The sequence below is a fragment of the Triplophysa dalaica genome, chromosome 17 (assembly GCF_015846415.1).
Source record: "Triplophysa dalaica isolate WHDGS20190420 chromosome 17, ASM1584641v1, whole genome shotgun sequence".
NCBI classification, from domain to species: Eukaryota; Metazoa; Chordata; class Actinopteri; order Cypriniformes; family Nemacheilidae; genus Triplophysa; species Triplophysa dalaica.
Genome location: NC_079558.1, coordinates 2,894,297 through 2,920,448, shown reverse-complemented (window position 1 = coordinate 2,920,448; position 26,152 = coordinate 2,894,297). Strand labels below are relative to the sequence as shown.

Genomic DNA, 26,152 nt, shown 5'->3' with positions numbered 1-26,152 from the left:
TGTTGACCAATTGCTTACTTTTGTGGATATTCATTTGACTCATTAAAGTTACTTTTGCCTTCAACTCGTTTCTGCCTTTGGATCCCTTAACTCTCTGTCCAGCCCCATCACTGTTGTTGACAGTTGTTGGTTATACTTAGATTTAGGATAACACGCTTAAAAGAAAGCTGCTTAAGGGATAGTTCATCCCCCCCCCACCCCAAAAAATGTGTTCATTTACTCTGATGACTTTCTTTCTTCTCCTGAACATAGGAGATATTTTGAAGAATGTTGGTAACCAAACCACATCTCCCCATTGACTTCCATTTTATTTCTTAAAATGCAGTCTTTTCAGATTCCACAGAATAAAGTCATGTACAGGTTTTGAAGATCATGACAGAATTTTTATTTTTGGGTTAACATTGGTTTAACATGATACGAGTATACCACACTTCTGTCTTTCAATCCTGAAAAGGGTGTTGTAGCTCTTTCTTGTCAGATTCAAGTAGGGCAGGTCAGCGAGAGTTCAGCTCCCTGCTGCCTTACTGGCTGCTCAACTTGGCTTTTCGTCACCTGCTTGGAAAAAGGCATATCAGACCCCTCATCCTTTGTGCTGGGAAATAAGGTTGGATAAGGGATCCAGATGTCCAACTTTGCCCTCTTTACAGTTTCCAGTGCAGGGGCTGAGAAATCAGTGCCCTGCTCACAGCTTAGAGATATATGGGCCAAGGTGGGTGTTCCTGGGAGATAAACAAAAGGGCTGCTGTTGGACTCACATGATGCAGGCATGAAAGGCTCTTTTGAAAACCACATCCGCAGAGTAATACAGATTGGCATGTCATAAAACAAGATTATTATTTTGGACTCAACAATTATGGGAGATAGTGGGCTCTCTTGGAAGAAGTCCTGAAAAATAATCATCAGGAAAGGTTTTTTTTTCTGCCGAGCAAAATAGTTTTATCTTCGAGCCTTGGTGTCAGCCTAACTCATTGTCAAACACCATTGTCAGCCAATCAGAAAATGAGTATATCAGAAACGCTTTTGCTGTGGCCAATTTTCTTATTGGCTAAAAAGATAATTATAACCCACATCCCTGACACAAAAGATATTTTGAAGAATGTTGTAAACCAAACTACGCACAATGACTTCTTTGGTTGGACAGAAAACCACCGAGACATTTCTCCAAATATCTTTTTTAGTGTTCCACAGAAGAAAGAAAACTGTCTTGAACAACATGAATAAATGGAGACACAATTGTTATTTTTGGGCGAACTATTTATGCATTAGAAAACATTTAAAAAATACGTTCTGTTGATGTCACGTGTGTCATGCATTTGAGTTTCACATCGACAATAACATTTTCCTCCTTCATCTCTGTTCTTCAGTTCCTCTGTCCTGCTCGGAGGGATTTACTGAGTTGGGTTACTACAATGGCACCGTATCTCAGACCGACTCCGGTTCGCCGTGTTTAAAGTGGACCGAGTTTCCGGATTACGTGCAGCAGTATCCGGGCAGGGGTCTTGGAGAGCACAATTTTTGTCGAAATCCTGACCGTGAGTCCAACCCATGGTGCTTTTTCAGACAGAGCTCAGGGGCCATCGGATGGGCCTACTGCGACTGCCACCAGGGTGAGTGCTTACACACTTCATTAAATCTTATACAGTTCCCTACTTTCTGCCTAAGAGGATAAGATGAATGCCAAACATAATGTGAACAAACATTAAATGTAGTTTTTTCAATTTTTTGGGAATGACCTTCTTCTATATCAAGTACAAACAGCACAGCGGGCATACACAGATATAGAGTTTAGTTCTTTTTAATCCTGAGAATTAATGCTGTTTTCTGTTTGGGTTTAGTTTCTGTTCCTCACTCACACTTTGTTTCTCTCTCACTTGCTCAGGAGCGGTCAGGTTAGCGGGGGGCTCGTCCACTAAGAGCGGCCGTCTAGAGGTCTACCTGAATGGCCAGTGGGGGTCTGTTTGTGACACACACTGGACGGACCGCGATGCCACCGTGGTTTGCCGACAGCTTGGACTGGGGTAAACATGCTTTGCTTTGTGTTTTAAATTTGCTTCCGGTGTGGTTAGCCTCTGTGTATGCAAAAGTTTTCCAGAAGTCCAAAATTGACATTCACAGAGCCAAATGGGAGTACAAATTGACAGTAAATTTAACATGAGGATATTCTAGTAGTTTTCTATTGCTCATCTAGCATATTTCACTTCAGTAAAATTTGGCAATTGCACCAAAAGTTAAATTTGGACCCTGCTTATCGATCTCTCCATGTCAGAGAGCTGAGAGTGGGTGGATAGGCTCACATCCCCATATATCTTCTGAACCTGGTGTTTCTTTCTCTCTCTCTCTCTTTCTGTCCGTAGTGAGATTGGCACAGCTCTCCAGCACTCATATTTTGGCCCCGGCTCCGGGCTCTTTCACTACGCCCGCCTTGGCTGCCGAGGCGATGAGAAATCCCTGCTGGACTGCCGGAGTAGGAAATTTGTCACTAGCGACTGTAACCATGGAAACGAGGCTGGAGTGGTGTGCGAACCACCTGAAGGTCAGGGTTCTTTTTGAGGGAATAAAACCGATGACCTTTTGATTGACTAGTGACATAAATACTCCCACGTCCAGGAGACCTTAGACATGTGAAGAGAAATCAAAAGAAAGCTGTCTAAAACTTCATAAGGATGATCATGTTATCTTTCAAATTCCTCTTATTGCAGCTTCTTTGTTCATCCATTTTTACTTATTAAAATGCCATTTACGGAGATCGGAAATTTAAATGGAGCGTTTTGGAGGGGGTTAGTTTCCTTTGTGGCATTAAAATGGCTGTGAATTCCTTATAAAAAGGAACAAAGGGAAAAAGGAGAAAAGAGGATAGGATGCAAAATCAGTGGTGTCTGAATTTATGATTGCCTGCTGTGAGCTTTATTGAAGCCACAAGCGCAGACAGATAGACACAGAAAACAAATTCTATATTTTTATAATGGATATTTTATGTTTATTAGTAAACTTATCAAAACTATGAAATTACACAAATATGACTATGACAATTACCGAATGTTGTGACAAGAAAATCCAGTAAAATACACGGTTTAGTTCTTCTGAATTATTTCTGAAAGGGATCGTTCACCCAAAAATCATCTTTTTGTCATTGTAAACCTGTATGACTTTCTTTCTTCTGCAGAACACAAAAGAAAATATTTTGAAGAATGTTGGTAACTGAACAAAAACGGTACCGATTGACTTGCATTAGTTTTGTGTCTGTACAATAGAAGTGAATGGGTAATGTTGTTGTTTGGTAACCAACATTCTTTCTCAACATTCAACATTAATTTTGTGTTTTGCTAAAGAACGAAAGTCATACAGGTTTGAAATGATGAGAGGGTAACTAAACAATGACAGAATTTTCATTTTTGGGTGAACTATTAGACTTTCTGTCTGTTCTGAGCTGTTATTGGCCATGACCATGTTTTTCCCATTATTAAGTCATTTATTTTAGCACATATAGTACTGTGCAAAATTCTGTGCAGTACATTACAATATTATAGACATTATTCAATTTGTACTGAGTGTCTATATTTCTACAAATATGGATTAATTTGTGGTTTTGGGTCATGACTCTTTGGTTTGCTTGCGCAGGCAATGGACCATCGCTGCGGTTGGTAGGAGGAGAGGAAGACTTTGAGGGTCGTGTGGAGGTCTTCCATGAGGGACGCTGGGGTACCGTCTGCGATGATCAATGGGACGACATGGATGCCGAGGTGGTCTGCAGGCAGCTCGGACTGGGGTAAGGTTTCACTACACTTATAACATGAATAAAGTGATAAAATAAATGCTCAAATATACTCAGCAGATGGTGAAAGAGATTACTTTGTGCTTCTAGCTGCAATCATTTCTAAATGCCTTTTGCATTTTTTTTGCATTTGGTAGCAGGCTTCATGAAAACATTCAAGATTTTTCTTATCCCAGAGGGTAGAAGAGTTTCTCATCTCTATGAGAAGAAGTTTCACTTATTTATTTTGCATCCTTGTAATTTTTGCTCTGTTACACCATCTCCATCATAATATGAGTTACAGAGAATGAAAACAGTGAGATGGCACTCAAGTGTAGACTTACACTGCAGAGATGATGCGCACGGGTTCACTTACTGCTACATTAAAGATGTCGGATAAAGTGTTGGTGTGATGGTAAAAAATATCTTATGTAAGAGTCATTTTGAAGAAGTGCATTAGTTTTCGGTTTGTTTTGTTACGTTTATTAACATAGTAGAAAGCAAAGTTAACAGACTCATGAATATATTGCTGTAAATGACATTGTCTGACTGCTAAAAAAAGCATGCACTTATGCAAGAGCTCAACTTCTTCTTTTTTTCATTTCATGCAACTTCTCTGTTTCATTGAAGAGGAAACTGTGTTTTTAAACAAGGGTGTTGCATAATTAAACATGTAGTAATAAACCAACACCAGTTCACAAAAACGTTGTAGACTCCGAGTAAAATAGTAGAAAGTGGTGGAAATGTTGACGATTCTGAATTGCAAAATTTCATACACTCTGCCTTGGACAAAGATATGTGTTTTTATTCTATGTATGTCTTTGTGTTCAGTGGCATTCCCAAGGCCTGGTCATGGGCTCATTTTGGGCAGGGCAGTGGGCCGATCCAGTTGGACGCAGTGCAGTGCACAGGCAATGAGCTTTCACTGGATGAGTGCCGTCACAGTGGATGGGAACAACACAACTGTGATCATATGGAAGATGCCGGGGTGTCATGCAACCCCTACACAGGTATTTACTTGATGCATAGACTTGCATAAAATTGCATGAAAACTAAAGGTATAGTATGCTGCTTTGGATGAAATCATTTGCTGAATGCATGTACATGTACATGTATGGTATTGTGCAATTATACAAGTAGTATACTTTGTGATATTTACTGTGTGTTTGCACATGTGTCTATGTATTATGTATTCAGATGGGGTGGTGAGACTGGTAGATGGTGATAACCCATGGGAGGGTCGTCTGGAGGTCTATCACTCCGGGGACTGGGGCACAGTGTGTGATGACAGCTGGAATGAGCAGCACGCACAGGTGGTCTGTAGACAGCTTGGATTCAGGTGAAACTCTTTCATCATGACTGTATTATGTTATGCATCACCTCAGTGTGTTATTTGAGTAGACAGTGGGATCTAACAGTCTGTGACCACTTGGAAAATCTGGTTTTATTAGATTGATTTCAGCAAAAAAATGAATACAGTTTTGAGATGTTGAAAAGGTTACAAAACAAACAAATAATTCATGGTATTTTTCCTATTAAACTTTTCACAGAAAATGTTGATAACACACTGTTGGTTTCAGATAGTTGTTCAGATTATTGCTTAATTTATTTTTCTTTATTTAACCCTTTTAATGTAAGTATTTCATTTCAGCTTAACCAAACACAATTATATGGCAATTTGTAACTATTTTACAAGTCTCATTTGTACGTTTTAGTGCAATATGCTTCTGCGCCAGTGTCAGTTAGGGTGGTGTTATATTATAGCTTCATACAAATTAATAATTTCATAGAGTTCAGGCTGGTAAACCTTAAAACTCAAGAATGAATTTTATGAAATTAATTTGAAAACTATCTTGAAGTTAGTTTTATAGTAGTTTTTTTTTTAAATGTTGCTTTCTTATAGTATATATGGTAAGTAACCTACACTAACCTTCACAAGATTTGAAACATTAAAAATAAAATAAAAGTAAACTATGATGCTTTGACTAAAACCATCCAGAAGAAATCAAAACTCTTATATTCTAGCATCTTCAAACTCTTTGAATATACATTGCGAGTCATACTTGGCATTACATCAGCCAGTTTCTTGGGGACTCAACCTGGGAAGCATTTAAAATATAAAATATTTCCTTCTTTTGTGGGCTCTTATCGACAGTTTTTTCTTCATTATCAATGCCAAGTGGTCCAAGTGGTCCAATAATTAAATATATAAATTAATAATGTATTTAATAATTCATTTAATAATTAAACAATACATCTATTTTAAAACAAAAATAAAAAATAATGAAAGAAATTACTGTTTTCCACACTTATATTTTTGTCTACAAGTAATTTCCAACCTTTAAACATACACCTTCAGATTAAAAGATTTTTTAAGATGTGAGCAACATTTAAGTCAAGTGTTTCAAATGTTTTGAACATTTGTGTACGTAGGTGTTTAGTCTTTTAATGTTTTGTATTACAATATGATTTTATTTCAAGTATGTGATTGTTTCTACTTTATATTAAGTTTATGCCCTGAGCGCATGTGTGTGTTTGTGTGTGTATAGGGGCAGTGCAGAGGTTGTGCCAACTGGAGTGTTTGGAGAAGGAACGGGACTGATTCTGTTGGATGATGTGGAGTGTGAGGGTAGCGAAGCCTCTTTGCTGGAGTGTAAACATGGCGTTTGGGGTCGGCATGACTGCTCACACAATGAAGATGTTGGAATACGCTGCCACAGGGCAGAAAACAATGAGGTCCCACTAGCTCCAGAAACTACTGGTACGTTATTTTTGCACATACAAAGATAAACAATGTTTGCGTGTACGGGTTTGAGTGAGGTCGAGATACGTTTTGCTGATAGACTTTTCTGCATTGCGTTGACCCTCTGTGATATTCAGAAGGGATTTAAATGTCACCTGTTGACAGTGGTTTAGAATAAATAAGGTCAGCTATTGTCGCTTTCAAAGCGCTGGCTTTTATTGATCAAAACTTCCATTTGAATTTCAATAGAATCTTGTGTAGACCACCTCGCTGGATTTGACATTTTACGATGTAACATTACACAACAGGATTTTTTCCCCACCGGAAATATTGTTTCAATCTAAAGTCTATTATCAAAAGAGATTGAACATTTTAGGTGTCAGTGACATTTAAGGTGACAAATTCCACTTTTAAAGGGACAGTTCACCTAAAAAAAAAAAAATGTCATCTTAAAATTACATTTTAATGGCTTTTCGTCTATGCATATTACCTAGGTCTAAAAATGTTATTGTATATGCTATTATAAAATATGTATTATATGTATTATATGTATTATGTATATATATTTTACACATTATTTACTTTATCAATGAAGAACAGATTTTCTGTTTTTAGTTAAAGCATTGGTAAGTTTTATATGTGAGCTAGCGTTCTGTATATTGTGTCAGATATTGATTGGATGGCTTGGGTGATATATAAATCAATTTCTATCGGATGAGGTGTTGCTCCAACACAAACTGCTCCATCTCCGTAAACCATCCCACAATGAAGCAAGTGCAATACGCAGCTCACGGCAACGCAGTGTGTAAAGCAGCGGATTTATGCCAGAGTTCACCAAACACAGCAGACTGCAGAAAGCAAACGCCCTTCGGTGCAATTTCGAAATCCTTCCTGAAACCACATCTAGCATCATGAAAGAAAGAACAGGGAGCCAACAAACCAACAGAGTCAGTACAATAAAGCTAAAAGTCTTCGCCAAATGAATATCCACACGCATACGTGCTTTTCCTTGATGTTCCATGTCCATGTTTGCATCGTGTTTGTGGGCTTTCCAGACTATGACCCCATAGGCAGCCAAAATAAGCACAAGCACCGCCAGAACCAGAACGGCCCAAAATGCCAGGTAGTACCGATCGACGTAAGGAAACAGTTTGGAACATGATTGACAGGTCACACATTTCCAACCCATCAGAGGAAGGAAGGCAACAAAAATCGACACAACCCATAATGCCAGCGTCCCTACCAGAGCTTTTCTTCGTTTCACCTGGACTTTATAGTTGAAAGGCTTGTAGATGATGTGATAGCGGTCTACTGCCATCAGAAGCAGACTCCCCACGGAGGTCGTGAACGCCACCGTCACGCCTCCCAGTTGGAAGAGGTAACGGTACGAGGAGGTGTCCGGACTACGGAGGTGGAAACTCAGGAAGATAGTGGTAAAAACACAGCAAGCGATTGTGTCAGCCAGTGCCAAGTTGCCCATAAACAGGTATGATGGATGTTGCCGCAGGTTCGATGAACAAACTATCCCCACCAGAACGAGAATATTTGCTAGGAGGATGAAGGGTGCAGAGAGGATACAGATTGTGCCTATGGCCACTTTCTCGGCTTCGTTCAGCACCATGTAGTCGCTCAGGTTACAGCTACGGTTTGTCATTTCCAGTGGGTTCTCAAGTTTGTGTATCTGGAGAAAAAAACAACATCCTTTATCTTAGATTTTGAAAGTTTACTGATATTGCTTAACGCATAGACTAGACGAAAAACCGCCACAGTTTGTTGTTGTAATATATTATGTAATATTTAACCGACCTGTTCAAGTGGTGAATTGCACATCCTCCTTAAAGTTCCTCTGTCGTTTGGTCTGTTTAAACTTTGTGGCACTCAAACTCTGAGTCATTTCCTTTGAGTGTGAGACCAGGCATCTGCGGTGTGCACTTTTAACTAACTGATTAACCTAAAATCGACGTGACTCATCTTTGTGTCTGTTTTTCTCTTTAGTGGTGCCCATTCCGTCATCTTTACTAATTCTTTGATGCATGGATATATGTGCATCCAACAGCCTATAGAGTCTTCTGGAGTGGAAACATATCACGCACTTCCACATTCATTACAGCTTACGAATGCTCTTGCGATATCTGTTCATCTTCTGTGAAATTGCAATTACCAAGGGGTGGATTTTAAATCGATTTTTGGCTATTCAATGCTTTGCTTGACATTTGCAACCATAATTCACGTTTTCTTTTTCACATAGTTGATGGATTTTGTTTTGTGGTAAGAAAACTGTGGTAAGTGTGGTGGCTCATGCAGAAAACTTTACAGGGTGAAAAGTGGTGTGTGTGACATATATTTGTTTGACTGTTCATTTTTGTTACCCTGTGCAAGAATGCTCAGTTCTGATGAATTTAAGCCATGTTTGTGGTTTTAGGGCCACTGGTACGATTGGCAGGCGGCGACAACAGGAAGGAGGGCAGGGTGGAGGTGTTTCTCAACGGCGAGTGGGGCGGAGTCTGCGAACGTGGCTGGAATGATGTCAATGCTGCCATCGTCTGCAGACAGCTTGGATTCACGTATGTGTCCATGTCTTAACTTCAAATACAAAGAATGTTTGCAATTATGTCTAGCATGCTGAACAATGATAAGCTGCCTAATAGAGAAAAAGTTTTAAAAAAAAATCTTTATGACAGCGGGGTGGCCAAAGCCCGCCCGATGGGTTATTTCGGAGCAGGGAAGGGGACCATCCAACTAACCAATGTGAGGTGCACAGGGAAGGAGTCGTTTCTCGGAGAGTGCCCTGCTAAAGGACAAGAAAGCCACGTGTGTAAGAACGGGCAGGATGCAGGTGTAATGTGCGATTATCTGCCCGAGCCGGAAGCTGATATAGCTGTGGTGGGCACACTCACCTGTGGTTTGAGGGCTGGCGCTGAGAGACGCAGCAAGAGGATTGTGGGAGGATATAAATCGGTCAGGTATGCAGTCATGAAAATGTTACAGCGGTTGAGTCCTTTTCATTTGTTTTTGCATACTTCCCCAATTTTATTTTTTAATATTAAATAATTTTGAAAGCGCCTGATTTAAGGGATAGTTGATCCAAAAATAAAAATTTCGCCATCGTGTCAAAACCTGTATGTGACCTGTAAATGTCTCAATGGTTTTGTGTTGAGTCAACGGAAGGGCCAATGCTGATGTTTTTTAGTTAGTTTCAAGATACAAAGTGTTTATTGTCATATGTACAATGAGGAAATAAGTTTACCTGTACAGTGAAATTCCTACTTTGCTATCCACAGTGAATGCCAGAACAAGTGCCACACACACAAACATAAATAAAATCAAACTGAGGATATGCTGCAGAAGTGAATAAAACTATGCTGCATTGGGTTGGAACATAAACTATGAAATATACACTATGTACATCTATAATGCAAATGTAGTGGTTAGCAATGCTCTTCAATAGGATTTATAAAAAGTCTCATACAGGTTTGGAATAACGTGAGAGTGAGTAAATTACAGTATGTTTATCTTTTTTATCCCTTTAATATGCTCTCAAAGAACAAGGTTTGATTTTTTGTCATAGTCTTATTTAGAAAAATGATTCTACAAATATAGCTTCGTTTCTTTTGCATATTTAGCTGGTATATGCGAAAGTATTTTGATATCAAAATTATATTTTAATGGCTTTTCGTCTATGCATATTACCTAGGTCTAAAAATACTGATGACTCACACCAAGTGCTTTCTAAAAAGGGAATGTACAGTATTCACTTCTCAATCTTTATCCTCACTGTTTGTGTTTTCATGTGAATGTTTGTGTGTATGTGTGCACATATGTGTACCCCACAGGGGTGACTGGCCCTGGCAGGCGTCTCTATGGCTCAAATCTCAGTCGAAAGGGAATCATCCTCTATGTGGAGCTACTCTGATAAACTCCTGCTGGCTGCTCACAGCAGCTCACTGCTTTAAACGGTAAGAGAGACACCTGCTGGTGTCTCAGCAGTATCTAATTTGAAACGCATACATTTAAAGACTCTTTATAAAAATGATAATTATACAAATTGCAAACTATTCACAAATATATTTAAACATATGTTTATAATTGAAAATTAATGTTAAATATTCTTACAAACGTTTTATGATGCTGACAGAATTCCATTCAATCAATTATACATATACTTGTAAACATGACTTGGTAAACAACGCTTAGTGTTGGCAATTATTATAAAATGATAAATGCTTCCTCGTTTGGACATCGCTTTGGATAGATAGAAGAGCATGTAATATGTGACCCTAGATTACAAAACCAGTCTTTAGTAGCACGAGAACATTTTAAGTAAAAGACAAAAATACATTGTATGCGTCAAAATTATCGATTTTTCTTTTATGCCAAATATCATTAGGATATTAAGTAAAGATCACGTTCCATGAAGATATTTAGTAAATTTCCTAATTTAAATATATAAAAACTTTATTTTTGTAAATGGATCGCATGCCACAGTGCCTCTGATTAACTTCAAAAGCAATTTTCTCAATATTTTGATTTTTCAGCACTCTCAGAATCCAGAGTTACAACTCATACATCAGTAGAAAGCGTATTTATTCAGCTTTCAGATTATGTAAAGATCTCAATTTCAAAAAATGTATGCATAAGACCCATATGAAATAATAAATGTAAATATACGTGTATATATATTATATGACTTACTTTACATGGATATAATGAACACATGTGTATGTATGTACATCTATATAATTTAAACATACAAGTAAATATTATATTTACAGTATTATAAATATTTCTGTGCATGAGTGATTAGCCTTGAATAAACATTTGCTGTATATTATGTGCATTAACTACTGCATAGACGGTTTCAAAGCAACAACGTCAAGCTTTTGTGGTCCAAATTTAACTTCCTGTACACATCCGCAAAGAAGAGAGTCCCTGTAGGTTATTTTTGATAATAATCTAAATAAACAATAAGTAAATTACATTAGCTAGCAAGTTTAAAGTATGCCTAGCCCGTATTATTTTGGGTTGCCAGTAGAAGAACTGTTACTTGGCTAAACTCAAATACGATAGATTTACACAAACCATTCAACTGTTAATTGAAAATAAATTATTAACAATTAACAATAAAATTGAACAAAATGTTTATTTAATACAATTATTATACAATAAAATAAAAATGAATATAAATAAAATAAAATATAAATAGTTATATTATTAGCCACTAGCCAGCCCGAAAAACAAACAAAGACCGGAAGTTAACTTTGGGGCATGTCTCCAAAGAAAACCTTCTATATATGACTATTTATAATGTATATACTGTAAATTGAAAGTATACTAAAGAAATGCACCACATTTTTTCTTATCTCAGTTTTGGAAGTGACACCTCTCGGTACTTGGTGAAGCTCGGCGATTACCATACGCAGGAGCAGGACGACTTTGAGCGTGTGCTTTCTCCAGAGCGCATCCAGGTGCACAAGAAGTATCGAACAGAGAGCTGGGAGCATGACGTGGCTCTGATCCGGCTGAAGGGGACGGAGGGAAAGTGCGTGGCCTTTAATCCCCACACGAACGCTGCCTGCCTACCCGCACCTGGCAGCAAGTGGGGCAAGAGACCTGGGTCGTGTGTCATCACCGGCTGGGGAGTGACTGGTAACTGCTCTTATTGTGCATTCATTTCAAAATATACTTTAACATATTTAATAAAAAATCTTAGATCCTTTAGTTGTGCTGCATACAACAGTATAAAAACGTCTTCCCATGTTATGATGACAATGATGTTTTTTCTTTTTTCCAGACACAGACCATCCTAACACTCTCCTCCAAGCCTGGGTCCCTCTTTTGCCCCCGTGGCAATGCAAGAAGCGCTACGGTGAGCGTTTCACCAGCCACGACATGCTGTGTGCTGGCACCATGACCTCTGACCTCCGAAAGCATGGCGACAGCTGCCAAGGTGACAGCGGGGGTCCGTTAGTGTGTCAGGGTGAGGCAGGGCGCTGGGTACTCACAGGGGTCATTTCCTGGGGTCACGGCTGCGGTGACCCCTCGTACCCAGGTGTATATTCACGGGTCAGCCGTTACCTGCCGTGGATCGAACAGGTCACGCACAGCACCGCTCCTCTCCAGCACTAAATCTTCCTGAAACCGTCCGCGCGTGACACTTCTGAGCAACAGGACTCTTTGATGGAGAAACAGGAGTTTGAAAATGTTCGACATCATTCTGCTCTACGCTTCGACCTCCCTGCCCTCTGCGAAAGCCCTGAATCTAATCCCAATCTGTACAGTTCAACTGTAGGTAGTCTTTAGCATTTAGAGATTAGAATCTTTTTCTCGCTCTCAGAAAGACATGTAGTGTCTGTGAAAGGTTTCGTACATCTATGACAATGTAGATAGAACGACCAGTGTGATGTTAAAGGAACAGTTCACCAAAAATCGAATGTTCAGTCATCATTTACTCTTTCTTTAATGGAGCACAACATGTGAAGGAATGTGCTGGCCATCATACATTTTTTTCAGATTTTTATATACTTATTCATTCAACTAAAACACATCAGCTGTGACCAATTGTCATTGATGATTTTGTCTGAGGTTACAAATGATGGCATGCACAGTTTGAATATATATGAATGAAATATGAAAAGAGAATAAAGGTGAACACGTAGGTTAGCAAATGATGACAGACTTCTCATTTTTGGTTGAACTGTACCTTCAAAAGAATTGGCCGATTTATATTGTGCATTTAAATCGTAGTGCTGTCCAGAGGCTGCAGTGCATGTTTATGTATGTATCGTATTCAAAAGCCATTCAGTGCAGCTGCCCAAGCCTTCTGCATGGTAGAGAAAGGTAGCATAAGCTCTGCACAAGCAGGTTCAGTTCTTATCTTGTGGTTTTGCCGCAGAAGAAAACTGAATGGATTCCTCTGGGGGTTCTGCGTCTTTTATTTAACAGAATGCTCAGACTCGGTGTTGTGAATTAGACATTTAGAAACAGTCCCCATAAATCGCACAGGAATTTTTTTTACTTGCCTTTAAAGCCATAAGTCTTCTATACATGTAGTGTGAAAGTGCAACATTATTTTGAAGCCTTGTTTTTATATCATGACATTAATATTAAGCTCTTCACATTCATTTACGTGCTACGCTCAAAAATCAAAGACTCTGTAAATGTTGATTTTAATCTCAGTAGACGTTTAGGGCTTAGGTGGCATTTTAGAATCATAATAGCGAATAGCCTAACGTGACTTTTGTCTTTTGATCAGTTTGGTTTAGTCTGTAATGGTGTTTTAATGCAATGTACATGCATTATTGCGATTAATAATTGCAATTTCGCCTCTCCCAGGGGTGAAATCTAGAGCGAGTGATGTATAACATGATCAATAATGAAGTGCAAATTGCCTAACGTGACTTTTATTTTATGGGCTATTTGAATCAGTTTGTAATGGTGATTTGATACGATGTGTCATTATGTAAATGAAGTATGATAATTGATAATGATGGTTTCACAAGGGTGTAGATCAAGAGGGTTTCTCATTTCTAATATAGGACAGTGTCTACAACTTAAATGTTAAATGTCTGTGTTCTTATATTTTGTAGCATCTGTCTCTGTTCTTTTGTTGTGAACGGTGTGTTTTTATCCAGTGGGTGGCGATATTGTGTTTTTTTACTTAAAAGGAGATCCATTCTGTTTTGTACTGTATAGAGAAAATGCTCTTCAATCTGTTTCTCAATAGAATTCCTGATAATTCATTTGTCCAGAAATTACTTCAGAATTGTTTTACGATGTAAAGATTTTACATTCTTGTGTCACAGAGAAAATGTAAGTGACAAGGGCTGATCAACATTGGACATAGTGACAGTAGGCAAATAGGAAGTGACATCACAATTGATGAAACATGGCTAAGAAAATAATCCTAAATAAAATTAGTGGAAATGGTGAAAATTTGACTAGATGCACATCTGTGTTGTTATCTCACTGCAAAATATGACTTAAAAAAAAGACTGTTTTTTTTGTATGGCCAGTATCCTCCATTTTTATGTTCCTTAACATGTAAACTATTCACTGTCACAACAAACATCTGCACACCATGAAACACAGGCAAGGTTTACTGTAAGATTCACTTCTAAAAGCAAGCTCTTACTGTAACATTAAAAACTTATGTTCTGCCTGCTTTATTATTAATGCATAATGTCATACAAATTATTTTAATAATCTGCCTGCTGAATTAGTTAACAGCCATATATTATTTATATGCTCTTAATGTAAGTGGAGCCATGCCTTCTGATAGGCCTGCAATATATTTGATTGCCATAAGAACCAGCAGGCCTATACATTCAATGATGGATTTTGAGGAAGAGCTCATATTTCAAAGTACTTCTTTTTTACTTCCGTGGGACTAGTAGGAGTGGAGATGTATTATATGGAAACGGGACTGTCTTTCGAACTCCTTCCTTCTAAAGTTTAATTTCTCTTTGTGTTTTTTGCCTGATCTTCAAAAGCCATCCTAAAATGTAAAGTACACTGGCCTCCCGTGAGACCGTATAAAGTGGCCAGTGACAGCATCTGAGCTTAGGGACTCTTTGTCGTGGGTCTCTCTATACATTGGGAGTGTGAAGGGGTTTATGTCTGTTGCATGTCATGCAAGCATCTATTTGTGTGTTTATGATGTTTTCAGTCATTACCAAGTCATATTTTCTGTAAAAATGCTTTGAATATTTTCATGTGTGACAAGTGCCAAAATAAAGTGACCTCTTCTTGTGTCATTCAAATGTTTTACAGTAAGACACAAGACCTTATTGCACACCGAAGCAAGTTGAACCACTGCAAGAAGTGCTTTGGATGTCTCCATTTGTTATTTCATTTAGTTAGGAAGACAGTGTGCAAATTAACATTAAAAAACAGAATATTAGCCACAAACTAAAATATAAATTTAAATATTTATACTTTCAGCAGATGTAATCCATGGTGCTTCAAAATTTCCCTCATAAAGATTTACTACTGCATGTAACCACAAAAATACTATATATAGAGTATTCATTACTTTTGCTATTTTAGAACCTGGTATATAATACCAAATAACCACTGTTTTATTATGTTGACAAGTTCTTCAAAAAATTACAATGGACATTTCTTTGCTTTATTGCACGTGAATCGAAACTGAGTTAATGATAATAGATCAAATTCCTGCATAAACACGCGTTTTGGCCAAAAGCTATTGCATTTAAGATAGATAGTTTTGTAACACAAAACAATTAAAGAAATGGCCAAGACGCAAAAGGTATTGCACATATTTTAAAGGCGATTTTTGTAACAAAGAGAAATTGTAATTAGGATATTGTTTGTGTGACAAATGTTTGTGATACAGTGTTCGAAATCAACATTAATTATATAGTTTTAAATAAACTATGATGACTGTTGTAAACCCGTTGTCATTTGTAGCACACACAACTTCAAGATGTTCCCGAACAATCCTCCCCGCGCGCCCAAGAGCTCCGAGCGCGCGCCTATCAGCTGCTCGCGCTCATTCAGCTCTAGCTGAAGATGGCGGAAAGACGCGAGCGGCACGGGATGCGCTCGCCCGATATCGGCGCAAAGTTCTTTCTATAATGTGCGAATGATTTGGATCCACGTATGGGCCAACCCCTCTTAAAGTGGACATTTGAAGGGGTACGTATATGCGCGACTTATCGTGTGTTGTGCGTAATGCGCGTGTCTGTTTGCGTTAGAAACGTACACATAAACATATGGCATTGACTTCAGTGCGATGTGGCAGTGCGATAGATGCAGAAACATCGCGCCTGATGCCTTGAGCAAAGCACGGAGACGAGATGGACAGGTTTGCTCAGCTGGATTAACTATGTACTGGGCAATTGTTTCTGTTGATAGACTGTAAATGCAGAAGTGACAGTACTATTGTTCGCGAAGTTGTGTGTTTACAGTTTTCTCGAGACCTTTAAAATCCCAGTCATTGCAATAGGCTTTTAAAAATGTTCATATGTCTTTTGAAATGATTTTGTTCTTTCAGTTTTAGTTTGTGTCAAGCCATTGTAACTATTGAAAATTGAGGAGGCTGTTGCACCTTTTGTCCTATGGACACATATGATGCATTGAGTCCCATGTGACTTCAACCTGTTGTGTTTAAACTCGTTTGCTTTTGTCTTTTGTATTGTCAACATGTGGTTGGTGATATTATGCCAAGATGTTTGTGGGATGAATTCCTTGTGTGTTTTTAATCTAGTCTGTTCCCATCAGAAGTGTTTTTCAAAGAGTAAATATTTGCAGATTTTGTGTTGAAGCTGGCTTTCTATCATAAGAATGACATATTTCAATACCAAGCACCTTTATATTTTCAATGTGCTCTGATTTTTTTTTTGGGGGGGGGGCAATTTAACTTTATTTAGGAAATCACCTGTTTCTCGTTCTGCTGATGCTTGTGGTTGTACAGTTTCACTGCTTTAGTTTTTGTGATTTTTGCCACATGTCTTACAAGACTTGGGTTGAACAAAATGATGCCTCATTGGTATTATTGATAAGATGTCAGTTCTTCAAAAATAGATGCGGTCGACTCCAGGGCGAGAAACAAAAGCCTGCACTGAAGTTTCGAAAGAAATAACTACTGTTGCTGGCGAAGCGATGGCACATTTGTAGTGAAATTGGGAAAGTCATTTTTTTTTCTCGACGTTTCAACTTCGACTCTGTAATTACAGTCGGCTATTGAAGCAGAATAAGGAAATGAAAGACCTTCCGCTTCCTTTGAAATGAACCTATTAATGCCTCTCATTGGGGTGAGAAATCCAATGAGTGCTGGTCAGAGAGCTGAAGATAAACTCCAGACATCGAGTACCTCATTCATGTCCTTGATGAGTCAGATATAATTAAACATTGTTGCCCATGGGCTTCGTTCTCCAGGCTGCAATTTGTTTCATGAAGAGCTTAATCAGTGTTCAATAAAAGTGTCTGCGTACACGTTTACGTGCTTCTGGCTTAAGTAGGCATATCTTGTCTGCCCTGGACAGCCACAACCTCCAAGCTGTCATACACATGATGCATGTTAAGCGCAGTCAAACGCACGCCTGCATAAATTAGATATTACTATTTCTGTGATGCATAGTCTAGCCCAGAAATAGCATTCTTTCCTGTATTGCTATTGTGTTCGTGGAATATGTTTTTTTTCTTACAATGACAATTCCTCATGACCATGGTTTCCAAAATAGTCCTTCAACGTTATAATTACTGTATATTTAATACATAGTAAACTATAATCTAATATGGACTACACCTTTTAGTTCATGTTCTTTATTGGAGCATGACAAGTGCAGTCATTATGAACTGTTTAAGATACCACCCCAGGATTCGTGGTCAAAAACACAATGTACCAAATTAAGTGGATTGAATGAAGTCTGTTTGTACTGTACAGTTTGTGACTTGGCTTGTTTAATGAACTCAAATTCAATGTAACACCCATGTTCTGGTAATATTATTTTTTAGTGAGTCATTGTCTTTTAAACTGGCAACATGGTTGAGGCTTCAGGCAATGCTTTTTCAAGTAATTACAGCTTGCTTTATAAGGGGTGGTTGGCGTGGTAGCGGTCTCTTTGTGGTTTAGAATGCTGAAAGTTCGCTGAAGTCCTTACCAATTTCTATGAAACTTGCTTCAGTTCATGAGTCACTGAATTCTCAAAACACTTGTTTACACTTTATTTTGCTATTAGTATTAGATTTGATCTATTAGATAAATTAGAGTTGCTCTTTGCTTAATGGCCTCATAGTCACTTTAATTCAGTATAGCAATAACTAAACTCTGTCTCTGATTTCAAATCTCTGATTTCAAAACATTTTTTTGGCATCAAATTGGCCATCACCGGGCAAATGCCTCTAGGAGACCTTTTGGGGCAAATTTAAAGACAATTTTAGAGAAATGTCTATTATCAATAGCATACACCTACAACAGGGATGTTAAGCGATAAGTCCCAACTAATAAATGCAAAATAAATTTCTTGTTTACATTATATATGTGTGTACCATATACAAAAATTATTGAATAATTATGTGTATACACACGTGTATATGTAGTTGTAGAAGAAGTATATATGAGTATATACATTTTTTATATATGTTACATAAATGTAAAATTCGAATACATAAATATCAAATTTTCATTAAGATAATACTTGCATCTGTACCACAGTACACACACACACATACACACACATACAGTTGAAAGAAAAAGTATGTGAACCCTTTGGGCTTACTTGGATTTCTTCATAAATTGGTCATAAAATGTGTTCTGATCTTCATCTAAGTCACAACAATAGAGAAACACTGTCTGCTTAAACTAATACCGCACAAACATTATACGTTTTCACGTTTTTATTGAACACAACATGTAAACATTCATAGTGCAGGGTGGAAAAAGTATGTGAACCTTTGGGTTTAATAACTGGTTGACCCTCCTTTGGCAGCAATAACCTCAACCAAACGTTTCCTATAGTTGCAGATCAGACCTGCACAACGGTCAGGAGAAATTTTGGACCATTCCTCTTTACAAAAGTGTTTCAGTTCAGCAATATTCTTGGGATGTCTGGTGTGAATCGCTCTCTTGAGGTCATGCCACAGCATCTCAGTCGGGTTGAGGTCAGGACTCTGACTGGGCCACTCCAGAAGGCGTATTTTCTTCTGTTGAAGCCATTCTGTTGTTGATTTACTTCTATGCTTTGGATCGTTGTCCTGTTGCATCGTCCATCCTCTGTTAAGCTTCAGTTGGCGGACAGATGGTCTTAAGTTTTCCTGCAAAATGTCTTGATAAACTTTGGAATTCATTTTTCCATCGATGACAGTAATCCGTCCAGGGCCTGAGGCAGCAAAGCATCCCCAAACCATGATGCCCCCTCCACCATATTTCACAGTTGGGATGAGGTTTTCATGTTGGTGTGCTGTGCCTTTTGTTCTCCACACATAGCGTTGTGTGTTCTTTCCAAACAACTCAATTTTGGTTTCATCTGTCCACAGAATGTTTTGCCAGTAGTGCTGTGGAACATCCAGGTGCTCTTTTGCAAACTTCAAACGTGCTGCAATGTTTTTTTTGGACAGCAGTGGCTTCCTCCGTGGTGTCCTCCCATGAAGTCCATTCTTGTTTAATGTTTTCCTTATTGTAGATTTGTCAACAAAAATGTTAGCATGTGCCAGAGATTTCTGTAAGTGTTTAGCTGACACTCTAGGATTTTTCTTCACCTCATTGAGCATTCTGCGCTGTGCTCTTTACAGGACGACCACGCCTAGGGAGTGTAGCAATAGTGCTGAACTTTCTCCATTTGTAGACAATCTGTCTTACCGTGGACACATGGACATCAAGGCTTTTAGATATACTTTTGTAGCCCTTTCCAGCTTTATGTAAGTCAACAATTCTTGATCGTAGGTCTTCTGAGAGCTCTTTTGTGCGAGGCATGGTTCACATCAGACAACGCTTCTTCAGAAGAGCAAACTCAAAACTGGTGTGTGTTTTTTATTGGACATGCCAGCTTTAATCAACACATCCAATCTCATCACATTGATTGGTCCCCAGGTTGGCTGCGCCGCAAGTAGGTCTATCACGTCTTTGCATTGACTTAACGTGTAAATCACTCGCGCTTGACGCGCATTCGCGTTTGGTCTGAACACAACATAACGTAACTGTAAAATTACCACATCAAACGTGACGTGCTAACATGCATGCAGCTTTGAAGCCGCCGGGTTGCTTCAGGGAAAATTTCTTTTTAAGAAGCTTTCCAATGGAAACATCGACAAGACTATGGTTGTTTGCACCTTGTGCAATGCGGAATTGGTTTAAAAAAAAACTTTCTCTCAACAGGTAGGCTAGTGGTCTAGCTTTAGTTGAAACCAGTAAATTTGTATTGGCATCTAATGTATTATGGCTCCTGTAGGACATATCGCCTGTTGCTTCCTAACTCTTTGTAAGTTGCTTTGGATAAAAGCGTCTGCTAAATGACTAAATGTAAATGTACTGTAGGAGCTCTTCCAGTCTCAAGTACCACCTAAACGGAAATCATCCCTTAGCTAATGCGGAAGTAAACACAAGTACATCTTAACGAACATAATTTATTTTCATCACCAATTATCATAGTAGAACAGCTTTCTCAAGCAGTTTGTGATGCATTTTGGAAACAGGAGATGAGCCCCTGGTCTAATGCGCCACCTGGCTTGAGACACCCATTCTCAAAGACTTACTTTTAGTCATTATTTGGGTAGCAGACATATTCTGAATGCCTTCAGCAGAATTCAAATGAGCCATTTTAATCTAGATTAATCTAGGTTAATCTAGATTAAAAAAAAAAATCTATGCCAACCACTAATATAAATAAATATATATATATATATATTATATAATAAAACAAAAACATATTATTATTCATGCAATATGTCGCGACTCATTGTTTTACAGCCTTAATGTAATGCCCAAGTATTGATCAAAACAGATAAGTCCATTTAGAAATTTACCAATATTTGTGTTTGCAGATTTTTGGGGTAATCTCGTAGAAGATCGGCTGCAGGATTTACAGTAGCTGTGTGTTTCTCATATTGAACGTTTAGTGATGAACTTGTCTTAGTCTTTGAATAAAAGTTTGTTCTTTTCAATATAACAACCTCTCTTAATTGATGAATTAGGTCAACTCTTCACTTTTTCTTATTGTTTAAAGGTCATGACTGGTATACCTTCTAAATAGAAGGAATCAAGAGCCACATATAAAGTATAATGGAGCCATCATGAAGAGTTCAGTAAGAAAATATATAAACCACCAGGTGAGGTTTCAGTTTAAAGTGAAGATCAACATGCATTGCTCACAATACAATACATGGGGACAGTGGTAGGGTCACTTCTAGATGAAAGTATTCTGTCCCCAGGCGATAGCCTCCAAGCCGAGAATTCCAGCTTTCTTCATGAGTGAAGTTAAGAATGGATGGTAGCAATGTTAAAAACTCCGGCAGGGGGGATGGTGGCAGGCAGCTCCACGGGGAGCCAAGAGCTGTCTGGTCAGGGATCAAATTCTCGCGCTGTTGGCTACCCCGCATCCATAATTCATGTGATTTTTTTTACTAGCAGTGGAAAATGTGCAGCGCTTTTTCCTTCAACGCTCTCTCTTTCTGTCTTGTATTTGCTTGTGTCCTTTTATTTTTACAAACCGGTGCAGAGTTTCTCTTGACATGAAAGGGTCTGCTTGACAGCAGGCATTATTTACTGGGAAATCCATAGATTTTGGGTTGGCCTAATATGGTGTCGACACTCATTCCTGTGGCTCTCTACCGATTTCTTATTTTCCTCCGTTTGCACACTAACATACTTTCATACAGATGTTGGTTTACATACAGATGAATCCAGCTTATAGTTATAGTTTTATAGTTTTTTTCTGTTGCATTGGGCTTTTTGATTTTAAGGATGATGTATTTTGCATCATATAGGAAAATTCACTTTGTCAAATATAGGATGTAGAGAGTAGAGACTATATCAAGCCAAGTACGGGCTGTATTTTTCACTCAGGTAAAATCCATTTTCATTCACGTTGGCGGAGAAATTGTTCTTCCTTGGCTTTAATCTGATTTTACGTCATTCCGGACAGAAAAACTCACATGTCCATGTATTCATATCGCTTTTGTAAGGTTAACACTTACACCCACATAAACACAATATGTTTCATTGCCGTTTCTATGAGTGGTACAAACCCCACGTGGTTCCCCAACAGTGCTTCATAAGCTGAGATCAGGCTTTGTTTTGATTACTAATGGATGCCGGGTGTTATTTACCCAAAATGTTTATCGCACAGTTTAAGGAAAACAAAATGATCCTCCCTTTATTGGCCCTGTAGACTAATCTGGATTGATCTAGTGTAGTCACATAATTTGGGTTTCCACTAATAAAAATAAAATTATTGATCCAACCTCAGGCAACCTGAAAACATTCAGCATTCAATACTCCTAAATTGAAGGTGGTGATACGTGTTTCTGTGTGCAGGTAGAGCAGTTTTATTTGTCACAAAAGCAAAACTTTGGTTTAGAGAATTTAATTGAACAGATACATCATTACAGCCAATAAAAATAAGCACTAAGTAACCCTGGTAAATTGATAAAGACAGCATATCATGTAAATATTTGTCATATTTATTTGTTTTCAATTTTTACTAAAAAGAGAAAATATATGAAAACATGTTTATCTTGGATAAATATATTTAGTTCCCCATTAGATCTTTCTGTTGTTATTTTATGCTTGAGTATCACATCTTTTGTCTTAAATTCCCATAAGTAAGTCCCATTTACTCGTGCTTTTCAGTTGTGTAGATGCTTTCTGCATTCATCACGAGATGGCTCCGCCATCGCCATAATAACTGTTGTTCGAAGCTAATGTTTCTGGTTATCAGTTTATTTGTTTAGTGTGCGTGTGTGTAAGAGATTCGTCTTTGCTCTCTTAAAATGTCTGGAATATAAATGACTGGAGGTTTTCCTCACGCTGGGCTGCTTTCGCATCAGATCTCTGTTACGGTATGTGCTTTGGACTGAAGAAGCTTCAAAGCCTGTCATGTTACTGCTATCATTGGAAATGCCTCATTATGGCCTTTGATATTTCTTGGCTATCTTTACTCACACTTGGTTTCCTGTCTGAGGAATCTGTCTGTATAATTCAATATGTTAAGCAGTGTATTACGCAATGTCTTTTTTTCACAGTGAAGCAAATATGCTTTTGTAAACTAAAATAGATGTACCCAACCTCATGGTATGCAGTATTTCAGTGCTGGTCTCATTTGCTATCTTTATGTTTTGTATTACTGCAATATGGTTTGTAATACTTGATCTTTGATATAGTTTCTGTCATTTGGACAGCCACTTGAACCGAAAAGTTTTTAAATGTTAAGACAGTGCAGTCTCGTAATGTTCTGATGTAACCTTTCTCAATCTGTACCTCAACAATTTTAGTTCTGGAGAACCATCCTATCTGTTAGGGTCATTTAGTTGGGCCAGGGTAACCAAGCCAAATCCCTGCATTCCTTGTTCCCAGAGCGCCAACCACTGTGACTGGATGATGTCATCGTCTGAAGTATCACGATTCACCTCTCCGCATTAATTCTTATTCCCTCTTTGTGTCTTTATTTGATGACTTAATGGATCTGTTTCATTCGAGCAAACAGATGAGATTTGCTCTCGCCTTTATCCTGATTGTGTATCTATGGGACTGACCTCTGTACAGAGAGCAAACGAAGGATTGTGTTACACAATGCCGCTTTTACTCGACGTAAAGCAGTACTAGTCATTAATTATGAAGATGGAGTGTACGAGGAGCATACATTTGCATATATTTGCATTGTAAGTGTACGCTTTTTTAACTTAATTTGATTAAATGTTAAGCGGGCAAGCAGACCTAGATTTTGCACAAAATTCATTGTACAGCGGTTCTGCAGATTTACATTTATCAGGGCTTTAAAAACATGAGTGCATTTAATTTATTAAAATAGGTTTGACAACAGTTTTTTTAACAAAGTTACGCGTTTGTCATATTATTTTAACATAATTGCAGTGTAACACAGTTGTTTGTAAAACAGCAGCAAAAGCTTTTCAAATATTATGTCTGTGTTAATTTTTATTTTGAATTCTTACAGTTTGCAAAATAGTATTTTTGCATTTCTTGTGTGTTTTGATGCAGTGACTGTAGATTTATACCACTGCATAAACATTTCCTCAGCCTTCCGCAAAGATCTTGTGTTTTAGAGTTCTGCCCGTCTCAGATCATCTCACAGATCATTTGAACTGAAAAAATGTCCTCCGTTCCAGATTCGGAGGCGGAAAAGAAAATAGAAGAGAAGCCTCACTCCATTTTCTCATTCAGAGGCTTATGCGCTTGTAATGGGATACTCTACTTCTCCTAGTGTCTCTGAATCCACAATGAGGGTCCTCTCTCTCTCGCACTGCCTTTTGAGTACCGGCTTTAGCCCAAGGCCTTGTCGCTGTTGGATTGTGTGGAATATTTACTTTGAATTAGAAGCAGGTGATTTCGTTTCCTAATAACATGTAGAATGATATATGAATTGAGGTCAACAGTGAGGTCAAAGGTTGTGGACGTAGATGATTGTTTATCGTTGCTGTATATTATTTTAATTCACCCATCGTAAAGCTTCCCTTATCATAATGGTTATATTTCTGTGCTTTGAAAGGCTGCAGCTGCCAGGCGTCCCACGGGGCTTCTAAATCCCCCAGCCTGTACTTACGGAGCTGAGCATCTCCCCGAATACCCCTAATGCTCTGCCCGTCTCCTGGGACGCAATCAACTCCACACGTTCCATAATCTCATAAAGAAAGAGAGTGCTTCATTCCAAGTGGCACATAATGAAAATTCTCACCTGTGACACTTTGGCAAAGAGTCTTGCAGCAACGTCATGCATCTGTGTGTCAGTGGATGCTTGCTTTTAGCATCCTGAGATCAGCAGGTCCACTAAATAATTGTTATTCTATAGTTTCGAACATCCTCTGAGCATCCTCTGAACATCCTGACAGTTTTTGAGAAACGCATTGGCTTGATCGTGTACTCCAAAACATTAAAGATCATAGATGTCATCTAGGTGCTGTAGGTTTGTTCAGATTTTGACCCATCTGTTAGAGTTCTCAGTCTTTAGCTGCGTTCGCATGCTCCCTACCATAGTAATTACTCTTGCAGGAGCTGTAGTCACTGTCGGTGGCAGGATGGAACGCCTGCCAGCTTCAACCTCAGGCCTGGGTTACAGGAGGTCGGCCAAAAGACGTTTACTATGGCTTGTTTCCATTGGACCTCCTCTGCGACACTGATTAAAACCTGAGGTGATCGTCTGCAGTTTAAGATACTGCGCACATGGTTTGAAAAGGGAGTTTATCGTAAGGTTTAATGAACTTCTTCAAGACACATGGATTATTTCCTTTGTTCTCTGGAATGTGATCTGTGCTTGTTTGATGCCTAATAGAAGCATTGGTTTTCATTTTACAAAGATTAGTGTATAGCCAAATAGTAGAGCTGTGTGCATTCATACATACAAAGAAATTTTTGTTGAACACAAGAGAAGATATTTTAAAGAATGTAGGAAAGCAAACCGTTCTGAGGCACTTTTGACTACTATTGTTATTGTTCCTACTATGGTAGTCAATGGTGGCCAAGAACTGTTTGGTTTCAAGCATTGTAACCAAGAGTAAGTGACAAAATCGATGTTTTCGGGTGAATTGTACCTTTACCATTCAGTATTAGCCAAAACAATTTCCATGTTGTACATCATGCCTTAAGTTGGTTAACTGGTGTTCCAAAATGGATTCACAAGTGTATGGGGTCTTGTAATTGTTGTTTTTACTTGACATTGCATGTTCACCTGAACGCGTTTCATTTACACCAAAACTCTAGTAGCAAACTAATTATAAAAATTAATTGGTTGTAATTCTCAAAGCCCAAATGTCTACATGTAGCTGCAGTTTTTCAAGGAGTGTCTACCCAGCATCCCTGAGGTTCCCTCCTCTCTAAAATGACTTTTTGTCTAATTAAAGAAATGTACATTATAGTGTTGTAATGCCAAAAAACTAATGACTTTTTTTTGGTGTGTTATTGCATTAATTTTTTTTTGGTGTGTTATTGCATAAATTATTGCATTTTTTGTTCAATTTGGTTAGTAGTG

General features: G+C 38.3%; 3 protein-coding genes across 4 annotated transcripts in view; 2 read left to right on the top strand and 1 right to left on the bottom strand.

Moving 5' to 3' along the window:
• Positions 1-15,247, top strand: part of si:ch73-127m5.1 (neurotrypsin) — a 28,830-nt gene extending 13,583 nt beyond the window's left edge. The window contains exons 3-14 of the mRNA XM_056771290.1: positions 1,365-1,607; positions 1,880-2,018; positions 2,355-2,533; positions 3,619-3,766; positions 4,583-4,761; positions 4,949-5,090; positions 6,301-6,512; positions 8,917-9,058; positions 9,176-9,457; positions 10,328-10,450; positions 11,860-12,140; positions 12,286-15,247. Of these exons, the coding sequence (XP_056627268.1) occupies positions 1,365-1,607; positions 1,880-2,018; positions 2,355-2,533; positions 3,619-3,766; positions 4,583-4,761; positions 4,949-5,090; positions 6,301-6,512; positions 8,917-9,058; positions 9,176-9,457; positions 10,328-10,450; positions 11,860-12,140; positions 12,286-12,620 (2,405 nt within the window). The 3' untranslated portion in view covers positions 12,621-15,247. The remainder of the gene's footprint in view (positions 1-1,364; positions 1,608-1,879; positions 2,019-2,354; positions 2,534-3,618; positions 3,767-4,582; positions 4,762-4,948; positions 5,091-6,300; positions 6,513-8,916; positions 9,059-9,175; positions 9,458-10,327; positions 10,451-11,859; positions 12,141-12,285) is intronic.
• LOC130438966 (cannabinoid receptor 1) lies at positions 6,557-8,766 on the bottom strand. Its single transcript, XM_056771325.1, has 2 exons — positions 8,301-8,766; positions 6,557-8,175 (listed from the first exon to the last, which is right to left on the bottom strand). The coding sequence occupies exons 1-2, from the start codon at positions 8,322-8,324 to the stop codon at positions 7,195-7,197; spliced, it is 1,005 nt and encodes a 334-aa protein (XP_056627303.1). The 5' UTR covers positions 8,325-8,766; the 3' UTR covers positions 6,557-7,194.
• A 787-nt stretch (positions 15,248-16,034) lies between the features above and the next one.
• Positions 16,035-26,152, top strand: part of ndst2b (N-deacetylase/N-sulfotransferase (heparan glucosaminyl) 2b) — a 52,651-nt gene continuing 42,533 nt past the window's right edge. For both annotated transcript variants that reach the window (XM_056771289.1, XM_056771288.1), the window contains exon 1: positions 16,035-16,151. The gene's annotated coding sequence lies outside the window, so the exon portion shown is untranslated. The remainder of the gene's footprint in view (positions 16,152-26,152) is intronic.